The 23,743-nt window shown below is 39.8% G+C and overlaps 1 protein-coding gene across 3 annotated transcripts in view; it reads left to right on the plus strand.

Moving 5' to 3' along the window:
- ITGB6 (integrin subunit beta 6) overlaps positions 1-23,743 on the plus strand; it is a 183,896-nt gene that overhangs the window by 60,123 nt on the left and 100,030 nt on the right. For all 3 annotated transcript variants that reach the window (XM_033946572.1, XM_033946570.1, XM_033946569.1), the window contains 3 exons: positions 14,728-14,932; positions 19,983-20,229; positions 22,924-23,089. In XM_033946572.1, the coding sequence (XP_033802463.1) occupies positions 14,728-14,932; positions 19,983-20,229; positions 22,924-23,089 (618 nt within the window). The remainder of the gene's footprint in view (positions 1-14,727; positions 14,933-19,982; positions 20,230-22,923; positions 23,090-23,743) is intronic.

The raw sequence follows: 23,743 nt of genomic DNA on the forward strand, positions 1-23,743 counted from the left end.
GGTTATTCTGAGTTCAGTGCTGGATAAATGAATGAGGCCTCTAATGCAAATTTTAAGAATGTATAATATAAAAATACCGTGTATATGCAGATAATATTCAGCTGTTCTATGAATTATAATCAGTTGGTCATGGTGGAGGAATATTCTGCTGAGCTTCACAGCTGGATGCTGAATAATAAACTAAAGCTAAATCCTACAAAATATGACAAGATTTAGGTAACCACAGCCCCTCCTCCCCCCACCCCTCCCCAATAAAGTCTCTGGATGCAGAAGTGGTGTCTAGATAGGAGATGAAGGTTCTGATTCTGTATAATTTCTGTTCATTTATAAATGAAGTTAGGCATGTGGTTTGAAGGAGGATTATTAATAGAACAGGCAAAAGACTATATGAGAAATATGATGTAATTGTACTGTATATTACTGTATAATGCTACCTTGTGCTGTCAGTACATCTAGAGGCTCATTTTCAAAGCACTTAGACACACAATATACCATAGGTTACTGTGGTACTTTGAACAGCTAAGTGCTTTAAAAATGAGCCCCATAGTATGGATGACATCTGCTTGTTAATAACACTGTGTAGTATCATAGAACCACACATACTTTATTTTGATGTTATGATAATGCATTTAGGTTTGCTGTTAGTCTGAATAGAAGTTAGTTTATGAGACAAAATGGGTCTCTACCTAAGAAGAAAAAAAGGCATTTCTATAACTTGGCATCTAATGTTAGCCACCAACACTCAGGTTCTATGCATGGAGCCCAGAACTGAGTGCCCAAATTTGGGCTTGCTGCCAAGATGAGTATGCAGCTTAATTGGCTAACAAGCTGTTAGTCGTCAATAATTGGATACCTACAACCAATTAGTGATGTTAATCTGCACCAATTATGATTTGCATGCACATCTGGCTGTGTGCTATTATATAACGCTGGATGCCTAAATCCTATAACATATAACCCAAAAGGGCCATGGGAGGGGCATAAGCAGGTTATGGGTATTCCAGAAAGTTGTGTACAGTGTTATAGAATAATGGGTCTTCATGCCCAATTTGGCACCAGGATTTAGAAACATAGAAAATGATGGCAGAAAAGGGCCACGGCCCATCAAGTCTGCCCACTCTAATGACCCACCCCCCCTAATTTCTTCCATGAAGAGATCCCACATGCTGATCCCATTTATTTTTAAATCTGGCACACTGCTGGCCTCAATTACCTGCAGTGGAAGATCATTCCAATGATCAACCACCCTTTCGGTGAAGAAATACTTCCTGGTGTCGCTATGAAATTTCCCACCCCTGATTTTCAACGGATGCCCTCTTGTTGCCGTGGGTCCTTTAAGAAAAAAGATATCTTCTTCTACCTCGATACGGCCCATGACATATTTGAACATCTCAATCATGTCTCACCCTCTCTCTGCGTTCATCGAGTGAGTATAGCTGCAACTTACCCAGCCATTCCTCATATGGGAGATCCTTGAGTCCTAGTGGCCATTCGCTGAACCGACTCAACTCTCAGCACATCTTTTTGATAATGTGGCCTCCAGAATTGTACACAATATTCCAGATGAGGTCTCACCATGGATCTGTACAACGGCATTATAACTTCGGTCTTTCGGCTGACGAAACTTCTTCGGATACAACCCATCATTTGTCTAGCCTTGGATGAAGCTTTCTCCACTTGATTGGCAGTCTTCATGTCTTCACTAATGATCACTCCCAAGTCTCGTTCTGCTGCAGTCCTTGGCTAAGGTCTCACCATTTAGGGTGTAAGTTCTGCATGGATTTTTGCTGCCAAGGTTCATGACCTTACACTTTTTGGCATTGAAACTTAGTTGCCAAGTCGTGGCCTAATGTTCCAGTAAGAGTAGGTCCTGCGTCATACTGTCGGGCACATTGCTTTTGCCTACTATGTTGCATAGTTTGGCGTCATCAGCGAATAATGTAATTTTACCTTGAAGCCCCTTAGCCAGGTCCCTTACAAAGATGTTAAATAGAATTGGGCCTATGACTGAGCCCTGCGGCATTCCACTGATCACCTCCGAGGTTTCGGAGAGGGTACCGTTCACCACCACCCTCTGAAGTCTACCTCTAAGCCAGTCTTTAACCCATGCAGTTAATGTTTCACCTAATCCCATCGAAATCATCTTGCTCAATAACCTGCGGTGTGGGACGCTATCAAAAGCTTTACTGAAGTCCAAGTACACGACGTCCAGGGACTCCCCCATATCCAGCTTTTTGTTACCCAGTCAAAGAAGCTGATTAGATTGGATGGGGATCTCGTAGATTCTCATCGTTCAGGATCGTATCTAATTTGTATTTGATTAGTGTTTCCATAAGTTTACTCACTATCGATGTGAGACTCACCAGTCTGTAATTCGCAGCCTCCATCCACCAGATTTCAGCAAGTGTAAGTCTGGCGCCCAGAGTTGGGCACAGAAACCAGTTCTAAGTCCTTTATAGAATAGTGCTTCTTCTTCTGTAGGCGACATTGACTCATGCTCAAGTCCTAGCAACTTGATGAGTTACAGATCTAAAAAGAAATTGGTTTTGTGCTAGTCAGGTAAGGTCCTCTGGCGGCGTCCCTATTGTTGTTTTCAACGTGTCTAGTCATCTGATTGCAGGTTTCCCTCTTCGCCTGGTGTTCTTCTCCAATGATCTTTCTCTATTGACAGTATGACCAAAATAAGACAGTCGTAAGTAGTGTTGAAATTTTTCAGTGCTCATTTGTGAGTGATATTTATAGAACTTCCCCCATGTGTTTGCATATGTTATAGAATAACAGCATTTATGCAAGTTCGAGGCATCAATAATTGGCAATTGGTTGCAAAAATCCCAGGAACTGTTCTATAATGTACATGCCAAAGTTGCTTAGGACTAGATTCTATTGATGGCACCTAAAAAAAAACAGCACTGAAAAAAATGCTGAGCTGTATTCTGTACATGGCATTCAAAGTTACACACACAACAAAATAGAACCTCAGATATCAGAACTCCACTGAGCAAAGGAAAAACCACAAAACAATACCGGCAATCAAAAAACAGCAAAAGTGCAGTAGATGAACTGGAAACACCCAGGTTTATTAAGCAATCAAAATTAAAAGCCAATAAACACTGTTGCAGCTAACAAACTGCAATAAAAGTATCAAATAGGTTTGTTCCTATTAATATGAGGATTTGATGGTCAACTGTACATGAGTGAGTCCGCCTTTGTATGCACGGTGGAGGTGAATAGCGATGACCACAAATTCGGTATATCTAATCAGTTGACAGGCGGTGTAGTAGTAGAATGGATTCAACAGATGAATATGTACGTGGGACCCTACACGGTCTGTGTTTCAGTGTGTGTAAATGCCTTCATCAGGGGTACAGTACGGAAATCATTCAGCCGATGCTAAAAATATACACACAGAAAATATGAAAACTGCGACAAAAATGCCAGTGCTTAGCATACCATTTATAGAATACTGCTTAGCACCCGGGACCGTGCCTAACTTTAGGCACAGCCGTTGGCATCAAGCAAAATGTGGTGAAAATCCTTGTGCCTAAATTAAGCACAGATCCCTCTTTATTCTATAACTATGTGCATTACTTAGAGGAACATGCCTAATCTGCCCATTTCCATGCCCCCATCTTGGACTCTCACTTAAAATTTAGGCATACAACCTATGCCTAAATTTACACATGTACATGTTAATTATTAGATCAATTAGCACCAATAATTGCTTGTTAAGATCCCAATTATTGGGGCTCATTGGCACATTAGTCAATTAAATTGCATGCGCCCAAATTTGTGCATGTCATTTTTAGTGCTTTTTATAGAATTGAGGGGTTAGTGCATAACTGCTTGGGGGTTACACATTGGTCAAGCATAGGTGGGCAATCACTAAGGCATGCACAGTGTTCCCCCGGTCATTTGCGGTTCGTAGTCCCGTTCATTCGCAGTGCTCTAGTCGGGTTCACCAATCAGAAACTGCGTGTTAAAGCAGCTCCTGATTGGTGAAGCCTGACTTTAGTGCAGGAATAGGCGGTCGGAGCATACCGCGAATGATTTCCTTCACTTGCCGTTGCTTCAGCTGCCCTATCCTGCCTCTCCAACTGCCCTCTCCTGCCTCCCCAGGCAAAAAACTGTGTTCGCGGTATTTCGATACTTGCGAGGGTTCCTGGAACGGAACCCCCGTGAATATCGGGGGAGTACTATTTACAGCTATCAGTTATGCGTGTTGCATGGCACACACAGGAGCACCAATTGACATCAGCTATTGACCAGTCATAAGTGGGCACACCTATATTTTAGCACACTAGTGCCAGGTTATAGAATTGTCCCTAAAGGGCTAAATTCTATATATACATAGATAGCAAATGACAGCAGATAAATACCTGAACGGTCCATCCAGTCTGCCCTGTAATTACATACATTACAATTTCATGGTTAAATGTATTTTTTCTTTTTGTATTTCTGGGCCATAGACCTTAGAAATCTACCCAGTGCTGTCCTTAAGTTCCAACTACTTGAGATGCCATTGAAGCTCACTCCAGCCTATCCAAACCATTTCATTTGCGGGATTCAGACCAGAAAGCTTGGCCATTCATATTCTAATTAGAGATCCTCTGTGTTTATCCTATGCTTTTTTGAATTCCATCACTGTTTTCCTCCCCACCACTTCCCTTAGGAGGGTGTTTGAGGCATCCTCCACCCTCTCTGTGAAAAAGAATTTCCTAACATTACTTTTAAGTCTACTATCCCTCAACCTCAATTTATGTCCTCTAGTTTTACCAATATTCCTTCTCTGGAAAATATTTGATTCTATATGAATACCTTTCAAATATTTAAATATCTGTATCATTTCACCCCTGTCCCTCCTCTCTTCCAGAGTATACATGTTGATGTCTTCTAGTCTCTTTTCATTCTTCTTTTAGCGCAATCCCCCAACCATTTTTGTCACTTTCCCTTGGACCACTTCAAGTTTTCTTATATCCTTGGTCAAGTACGGTTCCAAAACTGAACACAATACTCCAAGTGAGGTCTCACAAATGACCTGTAAAGGAGCATCAACACCTCCTATCTTCTGCTGGTTACGCCTCTCTTTATATAGCCTAGCATCCTTCTGACTATAGTCACTGCCTTGTCACACTGTTTCATCACCTTCAAATCCTCAGACACTATCACCCCAAGGTCCCTCTCCCTGCCCATGCATATCAGCCTCTCAGCACGTACATCTCCCTCAGATTTCTACTCCACAAATGCATCACTCTGCACTTTTTTGCATTGAAATTTAAGTTGCCAGACAGACCATTCTTCCAACTTTTGCAGATCCTTTTTCATGTTTTCCACTCCCTCCGGGGTGTCCACTCTGTTACAAATCTTGGTATCATCTGCAAAAAGGCAAACCTTTCCTTCTAACCTTTCAGCAGTATCGCTCATAAACATATTGAACAGAATCACCCCAGCACTGATCCTTGAAGCACTCAATACTCACCTTTCCTTCCTCTAAGCAAATTCCATTAACCACCACCCTCTGACATCTTTCCGTCAATCAGTTTCTTATCCATTTCATCACTTTGGGTCCTAACTACAGCCAGTCAAGTTTGCTCAAGAGCCTCCTATGAAGAAACTTGTCAAAAATTTGCTGAGATCTAAGTAAAATATATCTATCATACATCCTTGATCTAATTCAGTGTTCTTCAACCACCGGTCCATGGACCAGTGCTGGTCCACAGAAATTTCCTGCCGGCTGGCATGTGCATCAGTCCCAAAACTGTGTTCTTCAACTGCCGGTCTGCGGTGCGATTGATGTGTTGTTAATAAGATTATATTATGTGTATATATGAAAAATGAATGGAAAAAATAGTGTTACAATTAGGACTATGGGGGCAGGGGCAGGGTGGAGATTGGGTAGAGATAGGCAGGGTCTGGCCCACGACTTAGCCCAGTGTTCTTCAACCGCTGGTTTTATTTCTGTCGGTCCATAGGTGTAAAAAGGTTGAAGAATACTGATCTAATTCTCAGGTTGCCCAGTCAAAGAAGTCAATCAGATTTGTTTGGCACGATTTACCTTTAATAAAGCCATGTTGTCTTGGATTATTTAATCCATTAGATTCTAGGAATTTCATTATCCTCTCCTTCAACAACACTTCCATGATTTTTCCGATAACCAAAGTGAGACTTACTGGCTTGTAGTTTCCCATTTCATCTTTACGACCACTTTTGTGATGAGGAACCATTTCCACTCTTCTCCAATCCCATGGAACCTCTCCCATCTCCAGGGATTTATTGAACAAATCTTTAAGTGGACCTGCCAAAACCTCTCTGAGCTCTCTCAATGCCCTGGGATGGATGCCGTCCGGTCTCATGGTTTTGTCCACCTTCAATTTTTCAAGTTGTTCACAAACACTTTCTTCCGTGAATGGCATGGTATTCACTCCATTCTCATGTGTAATTTTTCCAGCCAATCATGGTCTTTCTCAAGGATTTTCTTCCGTGAACACAGAAGTATTTGTTAAGTACATTTGCTTTTTCCTCATCGCTCTCCACATAGTGATTCATAGTTTGTCTCGCAATTCCATTTTTCACCTTCCTTCTTTCACTAATATACTGAGAGGGAAAGGAAGATGGAAAGAAGAAAAAGATCATAAAATCCTTGTAAGTCCTTGTGGGATACAGGTGAAGCAGGATAAGTCCTTTGGATAAAGGTGAAGTAACCAGACCTCACAGGAGAAACCCCCCCCCTTGCTCTAATAAATCAGTATATTAACTGTAAAAGATATTTCATAACCCACTTGCCAGCTGGCCTATAGTGATTGAGAAATATCCTGTTTCTGAGTTAGCTATGGTAAGCAAAAACTTATAAGAAACAAGACTTAATTCCAATGCATGGCACCTGGCCGGATATTATGCAAAGAGGAACACAGTTCATGGTCAGAAAAATAGAATTCTCAAGAATATTATTTAGCAAGATATATCATGTGTTACCACAGCAGGGAAGGGATTTGAGACTCGGAATTGCTTATATGGTACGGGAAAGGGTTAGGCCTTACGGTAGACTGAACAGACGTATAGCATGACATAAATAGATAAGCCAATAAATGAATCTACTTATGTAATGACGTATAAGAAAATAACCAATAAAGATGTACCATGTGATTTAGACCAACGTGGTGCTGGCCACCAAGAAATGTATAAAAACAGGCATGTAAGAGGAAGTAGGTGGAACAGACATCAGAGGATCCTCAGGCCTGAAGATCACTTTCTGTTACGCTATATGCTGAATGATTTATTCTTGTAAGCTGTTACTGATTTGCTAATAAATATATACCTATTAAAACCAGTATATAGTGTGTGAGGTCTCCATTCCGAAGTAGGCCTAGACAGCGGCCTACTTCAATACCTGAAAAAAATTTTGTCTCCCTATTTCTAGCCATTTGCTCTTCCACCTGCGCTCTCGTCAGACATATCTCTCTTTTGGCTTCTTTCATTTTCATCTGGCATTCTTTTCTGTACTCCTTGAGTATTTTTATATTTCATGAACGCCAACTCTTTTGCCTTTATTTTCTCTGCCACTAGTTTGAAGAACCATATCGGTTTCTTTTTTTATCTTGTTTTTATTTATTTTCTTCACATAAAGGTTGGTAGCCATTTTTATTGCTTTATTGCTCCTTTCAGCATGGACCACTGCTTTCTACTTCTCATGTCTTCCCATCCTGTTAGCTCTTTCTTCGGATACTCCTCCACTTTACTAAAGTCCACACATTTCAAATCCAGGACTTTGAATTTTGTATTATATCAACTTTAGTTGTTATATCAACTATATCAAACCATTTGATGATCACTACTACCCAGGTGAGCACCCACTAGACATTAGAGACACTTTCCCCATTTGTGAGCACCAGATCCAGTAACGCATTTTCCCTCGTCAGTTCCATCAGCATTTGTCTGAGCAGAGCTGCTTGAAGGGCATCTACTAGCTCTACTTCTTTCCAGTTCCACACACAGAGCTTTCCAATCCTCATCCAGCAAATTGAAATCACCCAGCAACAGTAGCTCTCCTTTCTTCCCCAGCTTATGGATATCTGCAAAAAGATATTTAGCAATTTGCTGTGATTGAGTCAGAGGTCTGTAGACAACACCCACATAGATATATGGCGCTTAAAAAAGTGTTATTCTATAACCCATGCTTAAAGTTAGGCACGGTTTATAGAATAGTGCTTACACCTGGGAAACGACCTAATTTAGACATGGCCATTTATGAATGAAAACGTGGTACAAATGCCTGTGCCTAAATTTTGCCATGGAGGTCCTAATTCTGTAATTATGCATATAATTCAAAAAACACTCCAATCTGCCCATGAATCACCCATTTCAACACCCCTTTTATGACTTGCATGTAAAATTTAGGCATGGATTCTATGCCTAAATTTACACGCATAACCCTTAATTGATTCTAATTAACTCTAATAATTGCTTGCTAAAATGCCAATTGTCAGTGCTAATTACCTTGTTATTCAACTAATTTGCGCATGCAATTTGGGTATGTGACCAACATTGTATGCACAATTTTTAGCGCTTTTTATAGATTGAGGGTGAAAATGTGAAGTGAAACTAGGCGTGTTCTGAGATGAAACAGAATGAGTGAAACAGAGGGAGTAAAGATGTGAATGAAATGAAATGCAGCTAAGCAATAGCCTAAGAAAGATGCTTTGAATTTAATTAGGGTCAGTATAAATGGTTTTTAAAAAAAGTAAACTGTGAGTGCTGCTGAGAAAAGTAAGTTTTATATGGATAAAGTCAATCTTTAAAATTAGATGAATGCTGACTTTTTGGAGGGTTGGGGGAGGATTTAGGAGGGAAGAGGGAACGTTAGCTGATAGAATAATGAAGATGTTTTGTTCAAGCTATGTTTGCTTTCCTCATTTTTGTTAAAGTACAAAAAAAAAATTAAAGTATCAGATTCACACTTATTGGCAGTACAAAGCGCATATGAAGTGCTATTCTTGCCTCAGGTGAGAGTATATACATTTGGGTTAAAGGAGAATAAAAGATGCTTGTGTATGTGGATATAGGCTGCTCTGTGAGTGGAGCGGAATATACAAATGGAGGATCCAGAGTAGCAGTAGGGGAGCCAGCAACCTTTTGTGGTTTATAATACAGACTGATATAAAACGGTATAATAAGTTTGTAGCGCTAGTATGACATGTTTGTAGGACAAGTATCAAGCACTGAGGCCTTCATGCTTCTGTGCTGCTAAAGGCCCTGCCGTCTCACCCACCTCCAATGACATCACTTCCTGTTGCATTATGGGACAGGACAGCAGAGCCTTCAGCAGCACAAGGACATGAATGCTCTGCAATGCTCAATACTGTTTTTAAATCTGCTGTTGATGCACTAGAGGAAGAGAGGTATAAAAAGGAGACAGTTGAGGTGGGGAAAGGAAGGAGACATTGTATTTGATAACATTAAAAACTGCAACATGTTAAAAATTTTATTACGTATTTTATATAGAGGGCACTTTCAATATGACATCCAAATCCAAGTTTGGATGCATTGCAGAAATCCAGTAGTGAACATGATCATTTCTGAAACAGAAAAAGGTCTATCTTTTTCTTTTTTAAATGACTATTTCTAGATGTGTTTGCCCTCAGTACATCTATTTTTGAACCATTTAAAAAAAAAAAAAAACAGTCCAAATGAAAAACTCACAGAAAAACAACCATTGGGACATAAAAGGGGCCAGCATTCTTAGCAGACTGGTCACACAGATATCCCAGCAGAACATTGGGGCATCCTGGGGGGCATTGCAGTGAACTTCACATACAAGTCCCTTACATTGTATGGGGAGCCCTCTAAAACTCACCCACAACCTACTGTTTTCAACCGTATACCACCCTGATAGCCCTTATGACTACAGGTGTCACCTGAGAGATTTGGGTGAGTTTTAGTGGGTTCACATTTTCCACTACAAATGTACTAGTTTGAGTAGAATATGGGCCTGTGTCTCCTTCTCTGTAGTCCACTGCATTGACCATCAGTGGTCATCTGGTTGGTGTGGGCACTTTTTTGCTCCTATTCATTGTTAAAACTGGTCTAGACCCAAACATCCAAATTGTGTCCTAGATGTTTTGTAAAATGTTTGATTATTGCAGAAAAATGTCCAAATTATAAGCCTAGTTCCACCCAAACCACACTTCTAATTTACCCCCTTGAGATTTAGCTAAATTACAGATGAACATCATAGATAGCTATCTAGAAAATAGCAAATTGGAAAGGTTTGGCAAAAAAAAAAAAAAAAAAAAATCATCCATTTCCCCCTTGATGCTATTTATGGGACATTTTTCTCTTTTGAAAATGAGCCCCATATTCCATTATGTTAAACTGCAATTATAAAATCTATCCAGTCAATATTTAGCAATGGTGGTGAGTGTTTTATTAAGTACTGATGGTCACTGGCTAAATTAGACTTTCACAATCAATGTCACACTTGTCCCAAGAAAAGTACCCCTCCAAGTCCCCTCAAAAGAAGCATCTCTCCTGACTGTCCTGTGTGCCTTCTACATCATGACCCCCTCCCCCCAATGCCCTATCCCCTCAGGCCTCCCTTAGCCTCCCTGGTTGTCTATGGAGGAGGGTAGATCAGGCAGGGAAGAACCCCAATTAGTAGTGCTGGGGCAGTATGGGGCGGAATGAAGGCAGAGCTGTTGATAGCGCCAGTGCCTGGATGACAACATTGATTATACTCCAATAAAATGTTTATATGTTAATGCTAGATCAATTTGTAATAAGACATTGGGAAGAGGTGGTGGGGATAGAGACTGTGTCTGAATTCAAGAAAGCGTGGGATAGGCATGTGGAATCTCTTAGAGAGAGGAAGAGATAATGGTTGCTGTAGATGGATAGACTGGTTGGGCCATTTGGCCTTTATCTGCCATCTTGTTTCTATGTTTCTAGATCATACTCATGTTATACAGACCAAGGGCTCATTTTACTAAGTTGCGATAGCGTTTTTAGCGCATGCAGAATTGCTGCATGCACTAAACTCGCACTATGCGGCTAGAATTAACGCCAGCTCAATGCTGGCGTTAGCATCTAGCATGCGCAGCAACTTAGCACACGCTAAAACCGATATCGCAGCTTAGTAAAAGGAGCCCTAAGTGAATTGGGAATTTGTGGCCAAGGTTTAAACTGGATTTAAGGTTTCTTGAGGAACAGGGACGTACAGAACAGGAACTCACCTGTTTTCTTTGGAGTCAGTGAGTGAATAAAGCAAAGTCGTTAAACTCATCAGCTCACCTGTTTTCTTTGGACATCTCCACAGTTTGTATATATATTGAGGAACAAAACATATCAAGTATATCATGAACAAAATTTGTTTTACATAAGGAATTCTAAATGTGGTATGCCCCAAGGATCCTCATTGTCATCCACATTATTTAATGTTTATATGAATGCACTGAGTATTGCATTTTTGGGTTATGGAATATCCATTTTATTCATATGCTGATGATATATTTTTATTATGCCTCGTGTAGATAGAATTGTCAACTTGGCTGATTATCTGAAACAAATTACAGAAAGATTAGACAGTTGGGCTGCTATTAACATTTTGAAGCTGACAAAGGCAAAAACAAAATTAATCTGGTTTGGGATTATGATAAATTAGTAATGAAAGAAGTTACTGACAGGCGAGGTTCTCAAGTTTGAACATTTTTCAAGAATTCTCGGTGTTGTGGATTCTAAGTTGGAATTTAATTATCGTTTAAAGGCCTTACTTTAAAAAAACCTTTTTTTTCATTTAAGGCACCTGAGGACCATTAGGCCTATGTTAAAGCAATGTAGTTTCAGAATCATAACTCAGTCTATATTACTACCATATGAGAGGCCACTGAAAAGTTCTCAGCCCATCCAACAAAGTTGGGCAGTCTCCATCAAGGGTTATACACTTACAGTAGTCCAGTGATTTTTCCACTTTTTTCATTTTGTCAGAACAAAACACCATTATTGCACAGATTGCAATGGAAATTGTTTGTTGGGTTATTAAAACTCTACAGACCAATTAACATGTTCGTTATGTATTCATAGTAAATTTGTTATGTTTAGAAGTATTCATATCTTTAAATTAAATGTTCCAACTGTTAAAAATGTGATTAAGAAAAAACATCTGGCATGTAGTTTCTTTTATCAGGCTACTGAAATATAAAATGACCTTTCTCTTCATTTGAAACAGCTCAATTTCATATATTCTTCTTCATAAAGTTCTATTATTTTAACATCTGCTACCTTAGTAAAACCAACAGAAGTTAGATTTTAATAAAAAGGACTGTTATGATTTATAATCTGTAATTCCCTTAAATTTAGGGTCTGCCTTATTGTGATCCACTCCGAATCTTACTTAACTGGATGTGGAAAAGAAAAACTCTGATTAGATTAGATAGCTAAGGCCCTCCTTTACAAAGCCACGCTAACATTTTTAATGCCGGCCTTGGCAGTACGACCTCCGATGCTCATAGGAATTCTATGAGCTTCGGAGTTCATATTGCCATGGCTGGTGCTAAAAATGCTAGTGCAGCTTTGTAAAGGAGGGGTTAAGCAAGTGAGACTGGAGAATAAGCTATCCTAACTAGGCTGGTAAGCTATTCAGGTATCAGGGGCATAGCCAGACAGTTGATTTTAGGTGGACCTGACCTGAGCCCAAGATAGATTGGCATGGAATTTGTCTTCTCCCTCTAGCTCCACTGTCCACCCCTTACCGCCCCCCTATCAGCCCAAAATATTACAAACCTGGGTTGACAGGGATCCTCAAACTCTGCCAGCTGAAGAGTTCCTTCTCCTTGGACACCCAGCAGCAAGCAGCACTTACCTTGAGCTGATGCCACTGCTGGCAGGCTGTGCATGTGCAAAGATTCAACATGTGCAAAGGGGACGGTGTCAGTATCAGCTCAAGGCAAGTACCATACTGCCAGCTGCTATTTAGAAGAGTGCTGACTGTCTGAGGAGAAGGAAATCTTCAGCTGGAGGGGTTTAGGGTACACCGGCCACAATTAGAGTGTCACAATTTTGGGTAGGCCTGAGTCCAAAAAGGGTGTGCCTTGGCCCAAACAGGCCTACCAGTAACTACACCACCGTTGGGTACTGACATTGCATATCTGAAGCACCCATATAACTTTGGATGGCTACCCCTATGTTAGATGGGGATTACATGTGTAGAATGATGATACACACAAACTACTCCTAAACCACACCCAAAGTATGTCCCTTTGAAATGGTAGCATCTTGGTGATCTTCAAATATAAATAGTGGTATTCCAAATTCACCATGTACATGATGGGTATGTGATCTATACATGTAAATCAATCAGTAAAATGAGGAAAATTCAAGATTGTCCAGTATATCAATTCAAAATACAAAATAATTGAGAACAAAGCTGATATCAAGTGGAATTATAAGCTAGACCTCAAACACCCAAGGCACTACTTAACATCTTTTTTCGTGCCCTTATTGGGGTGGTGTTCTCATCATTGGTCTTAGTAAAAGTGGCTTGTGCAAAAGAATTTTTTCATTAATTAATTATAAACAAGCTCTATATAGTTAATAAAGTGCATAAAGTGCTGTAAAGAAAGGCCTTTCCTTTACAGCACTTTATGCACTTGGGTGTTTGAGGTCTAACTTATAATTCCACGATATCAGTTTTGTTCTCAATTATTTTGTATTTTCTATACACATAAATGCCACTATTTACATGTAGATATTATTTTAAAATAGAGGCTTTTGTGCCGGCGGCGAAAGGAATCTGTTTTGTCTTTACAAAGGTGACACAAGAACCTGACTATATTCTTTTTTCTATGGCGATCTATAAAGACCCACAGCCTATGTATGTAGTGCCACTGATTTTGGAGATTTCTGTGAACACAGGCCACCTGATATTCAGCGCTATGTAGCATTGGCCAGTATATGTCCCTGACCAGCTAAATAGTACTTAACCACATAAGCGCTAATATTATGTAGTGTGAATATTAATAGCTAGTGGCTATTTAGCTATCTGAAAACTTCAGACCACTGGCCGGCTAAGTCAAGCAGCCAAATTGAGCTGCTTTAATAGCTGGTCTATCTTTGGCTGCTAAAAAACTTAGCCAGCCATGTCGCTATTTAGCGCTGGCTGGCTAAGTTTTATCAGCCAAAAATAGGCTGAATATTCTACGCCAGCCGCCAGAAACAGCTCAGTTTTAATAATCAGGGCTCAGCGCCGACTGCAGAAGTCAGCCCATCTAACTCTTGTAGTCTGAATATTGTCCCCAGGGTGTTTGATTACACAAGATATACCAGATTTAGTTTGGAAATTCTGTCCCATCTTGTATAGATGCTAGACTTAATTTTCATATAGAATAAATTGAATAATGCTGTTGAATAATTGTGCAATGTAAGTCTGCAATAGAAAGTATGTAAGTTAAAAAGGCTCTCTGCAGAACCTGTCCAACACCAGATTTTCAAAGGGAAATTCCTTAGGGGTTTTCCCTTCGAAAATTGGCTAGAGGCCAGTGGGTAGTTTGAAAATTGGCCAAGTAAATCAAATGTGAGCTGAACTATTTTCTCATCATGCTCCACAGCCAGAAGTAGCAATTTCCTTTCAGAAATGTAACCTGTATTTTCAGAAAACATTTAAGTAGTTCATCATCAATAGATGCTTCCCAGTGTTGAATGGATAAGTAACGTAATCTTGAATTCTCTCTCTTGCTGTTTTAGAATTACACTGACTCTTTGGGCTTTGGAGGAAGATGTGATACTCCAGAAATCCTTTTGTCAAAAGGATGTAATTTAAGTTTTATTGAATTTCCGATTTCAGAGATAGAAATTCATAGAAATAATCCTCTTAGCGAAGGCACTCAGAGTAATAGCTCGGATGTCACTCAGATTGCGCCACAAAAGCTTGTTCTGAAACTGCATGCAGGTAAGTTCTCTCTTTACAGTTCAAGAGAAAAGGCATCATCCCTTCCTGCTAATCCTATGTTATTTGGCATCTGGGACTAAAGCATCTCACAGAGCAAAAACAGGCTTCATATTTTTCATATACACAGTTTAAATGACTTAGTTACAAATTGTTTGCAAAGTGGAATTCTTATAAAAATGTAAGAGTCTTGTCAATCAGTTCTGAGTTTCCCAGGGCTCCATTCAGTCAATTTTCAGTACAATATCGTAAGAATAATTGAAAACATCTAATTTAGACATTTCAAATTATTCCTATTATCAGAAGAAGCACGGGGGGGGGGGGTGGTGAGGGAAGGGGGTGAGGATTTATAGAACTGTTGGGACCTGTTGGGCCGCCGCGTGAGCGGACTGCTGGGCACGATGGACCTCAGGTCTGACCCAGTAGAGGCATTTCTTATGTTCTTATGTTATGTTCTTAACTGGGAACCTCCATTTAGGCACCCAGAGGATCCTCTTCTACAAGGCACTATATATAAATTCTATAAAGGACACCTAAAGTTAGGCTTCCACAATGTGGACTTCCAACAACTTAGGCATCCAAATAGATTGAATAATAAGCACAATTACCAACTTTAACAAACAATAATTGAAAGGTAGATGTTCAAAGGCTGTGCGCGATTCACAGAATAGGCATCCAGAATTTCATAGTCACCCATTGGAAAAAGCTTCGCCTAACATGATAGACATGGGCGTGGTTTCAATATGGATATCCATTTACAGAATCGAATGGTGCTCAGCATCCTAATGAGTCTATATTCTTGCTTAAAATGCAGGCATTGCAAAACCAGGTTACTTTTGGGTGTCATTTGGGCGCTAGCTAGGTGCAAGTTAGGTGTGGGTTAGGCATGCTGGAGACATCCAGATATTGTGGTATGGGTTTTGTTTATTTAGGGTACAGAATGTTCCAGTTTGATATTAAGGTAAAAATATATTTAATAATGCATTACTCATGCAAAGCACATGAAAAAATATATTGTATACTAAACCTCTTCCCAAAAGGTTTTGTTTTTTCGGGATAAAAAAATACACCAGTTTGATATTAAGGTTAAAAGATATTTAATAATGCATTAAAGCAAAGCACTCAAACAAATGTATTGTATATTAAACCTCATTCCCAAAGTTTAAAAAATTAAGAAGAGAAACCCTATTCATAATGGCTGCGGTTCAGAGCAAGTGGACATGTCTGATGCACAGTCTTGACATCATTGTGACATCATCAATATGTACCTAGATGGCAATATGTCACTAAAAAATAATAGGAACCCCTGCCTAAAAGGAAGCTCCTGTGGCTCAGTAATTAAAGGCACTTCTTCTATCTTCCATAGGTTGTGGGATCAAATCCACACAACTCCTACCTCCCTCCCCTGGTACCCTAACAGCTTCTTTTTTGTCTCATAAGAGAGTATGGGTTGTGGACAGATATCAAGAGGACTTTGCCATTTACATTTGCATTCTGTCATTTCGGCCCCAGAGGACAACTTATTTTTACCCTGAGATGGCTATGATCTCCTAAGATATCATCTCACATGGCAGGAACCCCTGCCTTAAAGGAAGCTTCTGTGGCTCAGTAGCTAAAGGCACTTCTTCCATTTTCCCAAGGTGGTGGATTCAAATCCCTAGTATGGTCAGGTACCCCAGCACATATTCTTATTTTATTAGTGACAATCTGCCATATACAGTAGGTGCATATTGATGATGTCACAATGATGTCAAGATTGTGCATCAAAAAACACCCCAAAACAGGGTAGAGAATTAATCACATAAATCACAAAAAATCTGAGTGAATAACTGAGATAATCTGCAACCGGGAGATCAGTTAAACAAAGGTGTGGAGAAAAAAAGACTCAGATATAACTGCTCCCTCCCAATACCAAAGTAATATAAGGGCAGGGGCAAAAAATATCATCATGCGTCAGAAAAAAAACTCCATACTAACCAATACAGTATACTGGTAGCAAATATAAACCCTGCTCTCAAGCAGGAGTTAATTAAACAGGGGAGCAAAGGAAAAAAGCAGACTTATCTTGACTCAGATACTCTTCATAAAGTTTTAAAACTGTTGAAAACTATTAAGGTATTTTTGATCACTGTTGTCAAGGGTATTTTTGACCACTGTTGGTCAAAAATACCCTTGACAGGGAGATCCCTGTTTCGCCGCTACTGCATCAGAAAGGAGTCCTGCTCACTCGAATGACTGTGCTCAGATAGAAATGGCGTCAAACCACATCAGACGCCAACAGATTTTGAACTCTCAAAAGGCCACGCCCCTTCTCCAAAACAATCAATCAGATGGTCACTTCATTCAGGGTATTTTTGACCAGCAGTGGATATTTGAAAACTTTAATAAGAGCATTGTGGGTTCAAATCCCTTACTGGGATAGAATGGAAATATGATAAAGCAGCCAAATGTAAATACCACTTAAGATATAAGTGGTATATAAACAATTAAAAATAAATAAAATATAATAGTATGGTGCTTCTTGGGGGGGGGGGTGAAGAGCCTGGCCAGCAGCCTGGAGTCCCGTCCCCCCCACTCTGTATAATTGGGCTGCCTTCTGCATACCATTTTACTGCATACAATTTTAATGTAAAAACCAGCATAAAATCTCCATTCTAATGATGTCATAATGCTAAAATGCAATAACGTTATAGAAGTCGTCAGGACATCTATGCAACGCCTATAAGGTGATTCTATAAAGGACATCTAACTATATAGATGCACTTAAATTCACTAGACGCCACTGAGCACAATTCTCTATTGTGCGTCTATGCATAATAGAATCATGCTGAGCGTTGTACTGCTGGACTTCTAAACAACGCCTAATTTTTAGGCATCCTTTATAGAATTTGCCTCTTAGGGTCCATAACAGAAACTAGTGTGATGTGACCCAATGTTGGTGCATCTAACATTTTCTGTATTTTTTGCTCCATAAGATGCACCTCACCATAAGACACACCCCAGATTTAGAGGAAGAAAACAAGAAAAAAAAAAACCCAATCTGAACCAAATTGTATACTAATATATACCTGGCACCTTTAAATTCCATCCCAGCCCCCCCCCCCCCCCAATCAATTATCACTTTTACATACCCCCAGCACCTTTAAATTACGTCCCAGCCCCCCAGCACCTTTAAATTCCATCCCAGCCTCCTGGCATCTTTAAATTCCATTCCAGCCCCCCCCACCAATCAATCATAACTTTTACATACCCCCCCAGCACCTTTAAATTCTGTCCCATCCCCCCAGTGGTACCTTTAAATTGTGGTGGTTGGTGGATGGCTGCCTGCTGATTATGTCGAGGCCCACAGCGCACAAGCATGCTAATGCCTGGGCCTGCAACACTTCCTAATTGTGCTGGTTGCTGGTGCTTCACTGGATGGCTGCCTGCTGATTACCGGTATTTTAGGGCCAGTGGAGCACAAGCGCGCTGCCGCATGGCTGCACGCCACTACTGAATGGCTGCCTCGGTTCTCGCAACATAATCAGCAGGCCCTGACATAATCAGTAGGTAGCTGTCCACCGACCACCACAATTTAAAGATACTGATGGGGGGTTGTGTGGTGGTATATTCTCTTCATAAGATGCACCCTTATTTCCACCCACTTTTTTGGGGGGGAAAAGTGTGTCTTATAGAGCAAAAAATACGGTAAATGCTCCCATTTACAGCAAATGTAGAGTTGGTGTAAATACAAGCCTCTAAATGTGGCAGAGAAATGCATAACTGTCAGTTTAGACATGTTCAGATGTTCAGCAGTTCAGAAAAGGTTTGAAAGCCTATTACTATTGATTTGATAAGCCTCTGTATGGGTTGTGTTTTTAATTTTTATTATATGTTTTGTTTGAATGATATTATGTATGTTTTATTATGGCCCACTTTGGTTTAAAGTGGGATATAAATGGTGAAATAAAATATTTATAAATAAAATAAATATAAATGGGAGCCCCGTTTATATCCCACCCATGTGTACACCCCTCTAGCAAATACAGAACAGCGCTTAGGCAACATATTGGCAAAATGCACTTACTGTTATGTGTTTTGAGCTCTGACAGTTTGAGCTTTTTTTCCCCCCAAAATACTAGGACTAGCGGTATGCTTAACTTTTAGGGCTCCTTTTACAAAGGTGCGTTAGGGCCGCACACTAGCTGCTACCGCCTCCTTTTAAGCAGGCAGTAATTTTTCGGCTAGCATGTGCTAATCTTGTGCGTTCACTAAAAATGCTAGCGCACCTTAGTAAAAGGAGCCCTTAGTAATCAACTATGAAGTTAATGTGGTAAAGCTTAATGACCTATGCTTCTGTCATTCAAGAGACACAGTTTACAGTGTGGATCAGGTACACCAACTCCTCCAGTTGGATGAGACTAAGCTTGCTTCATAGGCAGTGTGTTCACAGTCCCCAAAGGGGACTTCCATCTATTGACCAATAATGGCATTTACAGACTGACTAAAGAGCACATTTGGACCAGATCTTAAGGGTGCCACCGTAGTCTGTGTCTTTCAGTCAGAGGGCACTGTGATGAGTGGGTAAATGGGGGGAGGGGCAGATGATAAAAATGAACCCATAATCTCATGGCATCACAGCCTCAGTTAGAGAAGAGTCCAGCTGCCACTCAAGGAGAAAGAAACTATAGACACAACCCAACTCACAAGCCATTAAAAAATGAGCTAATATAGTGCTATCCCATGTTCATGTTCTCTTTTGAAGAAGCTCAGGGTTCTTGTGTCCTGGGCGCTTCAGGCTGCAAGAATGAAGGACAGTTTATTCCATGGCTGAACATAAAGGCATTATCACTACACTGTTGAGAGTAGATTCCGTGGTGATGTTGAAAGAAAGAACAAAATGTTTCTAGGAATCAGTGGTCCATTTCTGAGATGCCTGCAATTTCACATTTTCTATAGTCCTGTATTTTCAGCAAGGTGCTGGGGAAATGGGGCTGCCATGATGCTTATCACAATAGTTTTCATTGCTTTGGTGTGTGATTTTACTGATCCCGTTTTGCTTCAACTTCACTAGGTAACCAAGTAACGTTGCAAGTCAATGTGCGCCAGACTGAAGATTACCCGGTGGATTTGTATTACCTCATGGACCTCTCTGCTTCCATGGTTGATGACCTCACCATGATTAAGGAATTAGGATCCACTCTATCCAGAGAGATGTCTAAATTAACAAGTAACTTTAGACTAGGTTTCGGTTCTTTTGTGGAAAAACCAGTTTCACCTTTCATCAAAACAGTTCCTCAGGAAATTAGCAATCCTTGTAGGTGAGTATTCAGAGGCACCGATGAGCAAATTCTACAAAGTGCACCTAAAATTAGGCACCTACATCAGTGTGCCTAGCCGATGTAGGCATCTAACTTAATTAATAGGCTTAATTGGTGCCAATAATTGGCACTTAACTCATAATTGACATTAATGGAAGTTAATTGAATGTTAGGCACACAACGCGGTAGGCGCAATTTTATAAATAATAATAATAATTTATTCTTGTATACCGCCACACCCAAGAAGTTCTAGGTGGTTCACATCCATTAATTAAGATCCGTGCTGACACACGGATTTACAAAATTTTGACAAAGTTACAGCAACAAAGAAGGGAGCGTGGGAGCACTTTAACAGAGTTTTATCAAAAGTACAAGCAGCAACCAAGGTAGGGATGGAGGTAAGAGAAAACAAGTAGGGGGAGACCAAGTAGGGGGAGGGGGAGCAATAGGAGCAGGGAGAGAGTGGGAAAGGGGTAGTTGCAGGTGGAAGGGGGTTAAAGAACCTGTTCTCGGAAAAGGTGCATTTTGAGTAATTTTCTGAAGCTAAGGTAGGTGGGGGCCTCGAGTACTATTTGGGCTAGCCAGGGGTTCAGTTTAGCCGCCTGGTAAGCAAAGGTTTTGTCAAGGAATCTTTTGAGATGACATAATTTTAGGGAGGGGAAGACGAACAACTTGTTAAGCACCTTAACCAAAGTGCCTATCTAAAAGTGGGAGTGGCTAAGGGTGGCTTGTAGGAGTATTTTTTTTTGTGTTATGCGCTTGATTATAGAATATGACCGATGTGCGTCTAACAGGCGCAGGCGTTTAGGTCAAGAAAACCTTGGCAAAAATAGAGAGCGCCTAAAGTTAAGACACCTAGCAATGTTTAAGGCCGCTGAGACGGGTACTAAGTACAATTCTATAAAGTGCACCTACCTTTTATAGAATCACGCTTAGCACCGCACTAGTCAGCACCAGTCTTTTAGGTGACATATACAGAACTGGGGCCTGACCGCTTTCTAATTAAATTATAATTTAAGATGATATGCACAAGATGACAGCTGGTGAGATTCATTGATCAGATTTTTATTGGTTGCTTATATTTCTGTGCCATATGCTAAATCCAAAGCTACGTTTCAAAGTAAATTAAGTGTGACTCCCACCTGCGGTTGAAGTCATTGATTATTCACAGGACTTTATACTTAGCCTGTGCACCCAGAGGGTGATTATTCTCATATAATGAGTAGCTGAGGCAACAGGATCCCCCAGAATGAATCTCAGAGACATGGGCATTTGGTATGTGTGAAAAATGAATAAACAGAATTACATTATTATTTATGAATGATTATTCTGGGACAGAAATCTATATTGTTTTTCAGGGATATATATTTTAATAGTCAGAGGTATCAAGATATTAAAAAAAATTGTGTCATTATCTACTGGATAGAGTAGTACATTTGCAGTTCTTAAAAATTAGTCAATAAATTTTATTTAGTCTAATAAAAAAATGTATTACCTCATATTTTGTTTATTTGTTTTCATTTTAAGTACCTGATGGAGTGTACATAATACCAATGTATTGTGTCGTGATACTCTCTCTCTCTCTCTCTCTCTTTAGATCTTAATCCAATTTCCTTTTGCCTTAATATTTTTTTCTTAGATTTTCACACATTTGCAGCAGATGAGGTACAAAGTTTTTATGGCTGTGACCTCAGTTATTTTTTTAAACCCTCTTCTAGAGTCTGGTTTTCAATTGTTCTTGCTATGTTCATTCTTTACATTTGTCTGCTGATTCTTCTTTTGGAATTCTAAAGAGTGTCATGGGTGTGGCCTATCTACATAAGTTTAATAGATCACACCTTAAATTAAGAAGATAATATAAAATAAGATAATATCAGATAATATAATATAAATTAAGAAGATAAAATAATATAAGTTTTCATTAGACAATTATCAATGGGATTAATGAGGAGTCCAGCCAGTGGCAGTTATGCTACTCTGCTGGCATTCTGAAGATCCCGCTGTAATGTACTAGCAAGTCTCAATACATATTCTCTATATGCACTTTGATGGTATTTAGACATATTTGAGGTGGCTACCTACATAAGAACATGACAACAGCCATGTTGGGCCAGACCAATTCAGGTTACAAGTACCTGGCAAACACCCATATAGTGGTAAAATTCCATGCTACTAATCCCAGGGCAAGCAATGGCTTCCCCCATATCTATCTGCTTACCATATATACTCGAATATAAACCAAGATTTTTAGGCACACACATACTGTAGCATGCTACAGTCCTGCTGCCACAGTTCTAAGCATGGTGCCAGCAGCTGAGTCGGAAAGTGAGTACAACAGTGTGAGCAAAGCAGCACACTCTGGCTGCCCTTTTAATGACGTAGGGAACCAGTGCGGACCGGGGTGGGACAACAAAGCTGGATAACAGAGGCCTGAGGGAGGCAGCAGAGCGGGAGGGTGGCCAAGCACCACAAAAGGACAAATTGTCTCAGGATGCAGCAACTCTTTGAGTCAGCTCTGGTTATTGCCCATGTTCCATATGTATTTCAATACTATAATAGTTATAGTTTTAACGTTCTAAGTAAATATAATCTAATATTAAAAACAAGAATCACCTGAAATACACAGGGGTCTTATGCTTCCAGTGCAGCAATTCAACAGTCATATGATCTATGAAATGTTTATAAATCTTTTAGGATTGCTCAAATCACTTGCTCGCCTACCTTTGGATATAAACATGTTTTACCATTAACTGAAAATGCTGAAGAGTTCAATGAAATTGTGAAGAAACAGAGTATTTCAGCTAATGTGGACAGCCCAGAGGGCGGCTTTGATGCAATTCTACAAGCAGCTGTCTGTAAGGTACTAAAGCCCTGCAATTATGGGCCTCAAAAGTATGATAATGAGGACAGTTTATTCATTTTAATCATGGCTGAGAACCAATTTACACTAAAGTATTCTCGCTGGCTTTACTTCATTTCAGAAGAATAAATTCGCCCTTCCACATAATATTAATATTAATAAACATAATTGCAATTTTACTCTGGGAGTTTCTGGTATGTTAACTGTACAGACCTATATCATTATCTGTTGTGTGAAATAGACTTCATGTACAATTATTTAAATTATTTATAATAATTATTACTCACTAAAATATTAAACATTTTAAGGACTCTATTTACTAAAGTGTAGTAAGGTGTTACCATATGGTAATTGCAGAATTAACACACTGTAACTGCAGAAATCTTTGTATTAACTGTTGGGGACACTTCCAACATTTTTTTGGACAAATGCCATGCAGTTATCACTAGGAAAATTGTAGTTACCATGGGTAAAGCGTCAAAATTTGATATATTGCCTGTCTGGTACAACCAAAGGAGTTTTCATTTATTGCATGCAAGAGCTTTCTCTGTCCCTATTGGGCTCACAATTGTAAGTTTTTATACCTGTGGTAACGAATGGTTAGGTGATTTGCCCAGAGTCACAAGGAGCCGCAGTAGGAATTCAACCCAGTTT

The sequence above is a fragment of the Geotrypetes seraphini genome, chromosome 5 (genome assembly GCF_902459505.1).
Source record: "Geotrypetes seraphini chromosome 5, aGeoSer1.1, whole genome shotgun sequence".
Classification (NCBI taxonomy): domain Eukaryota; kingdom Metazoa; phylum Chordata; class Amphibia; order Gymnophiona; family Dermophiidae; genus Geotrypetes; species Geotrypetes seraphini.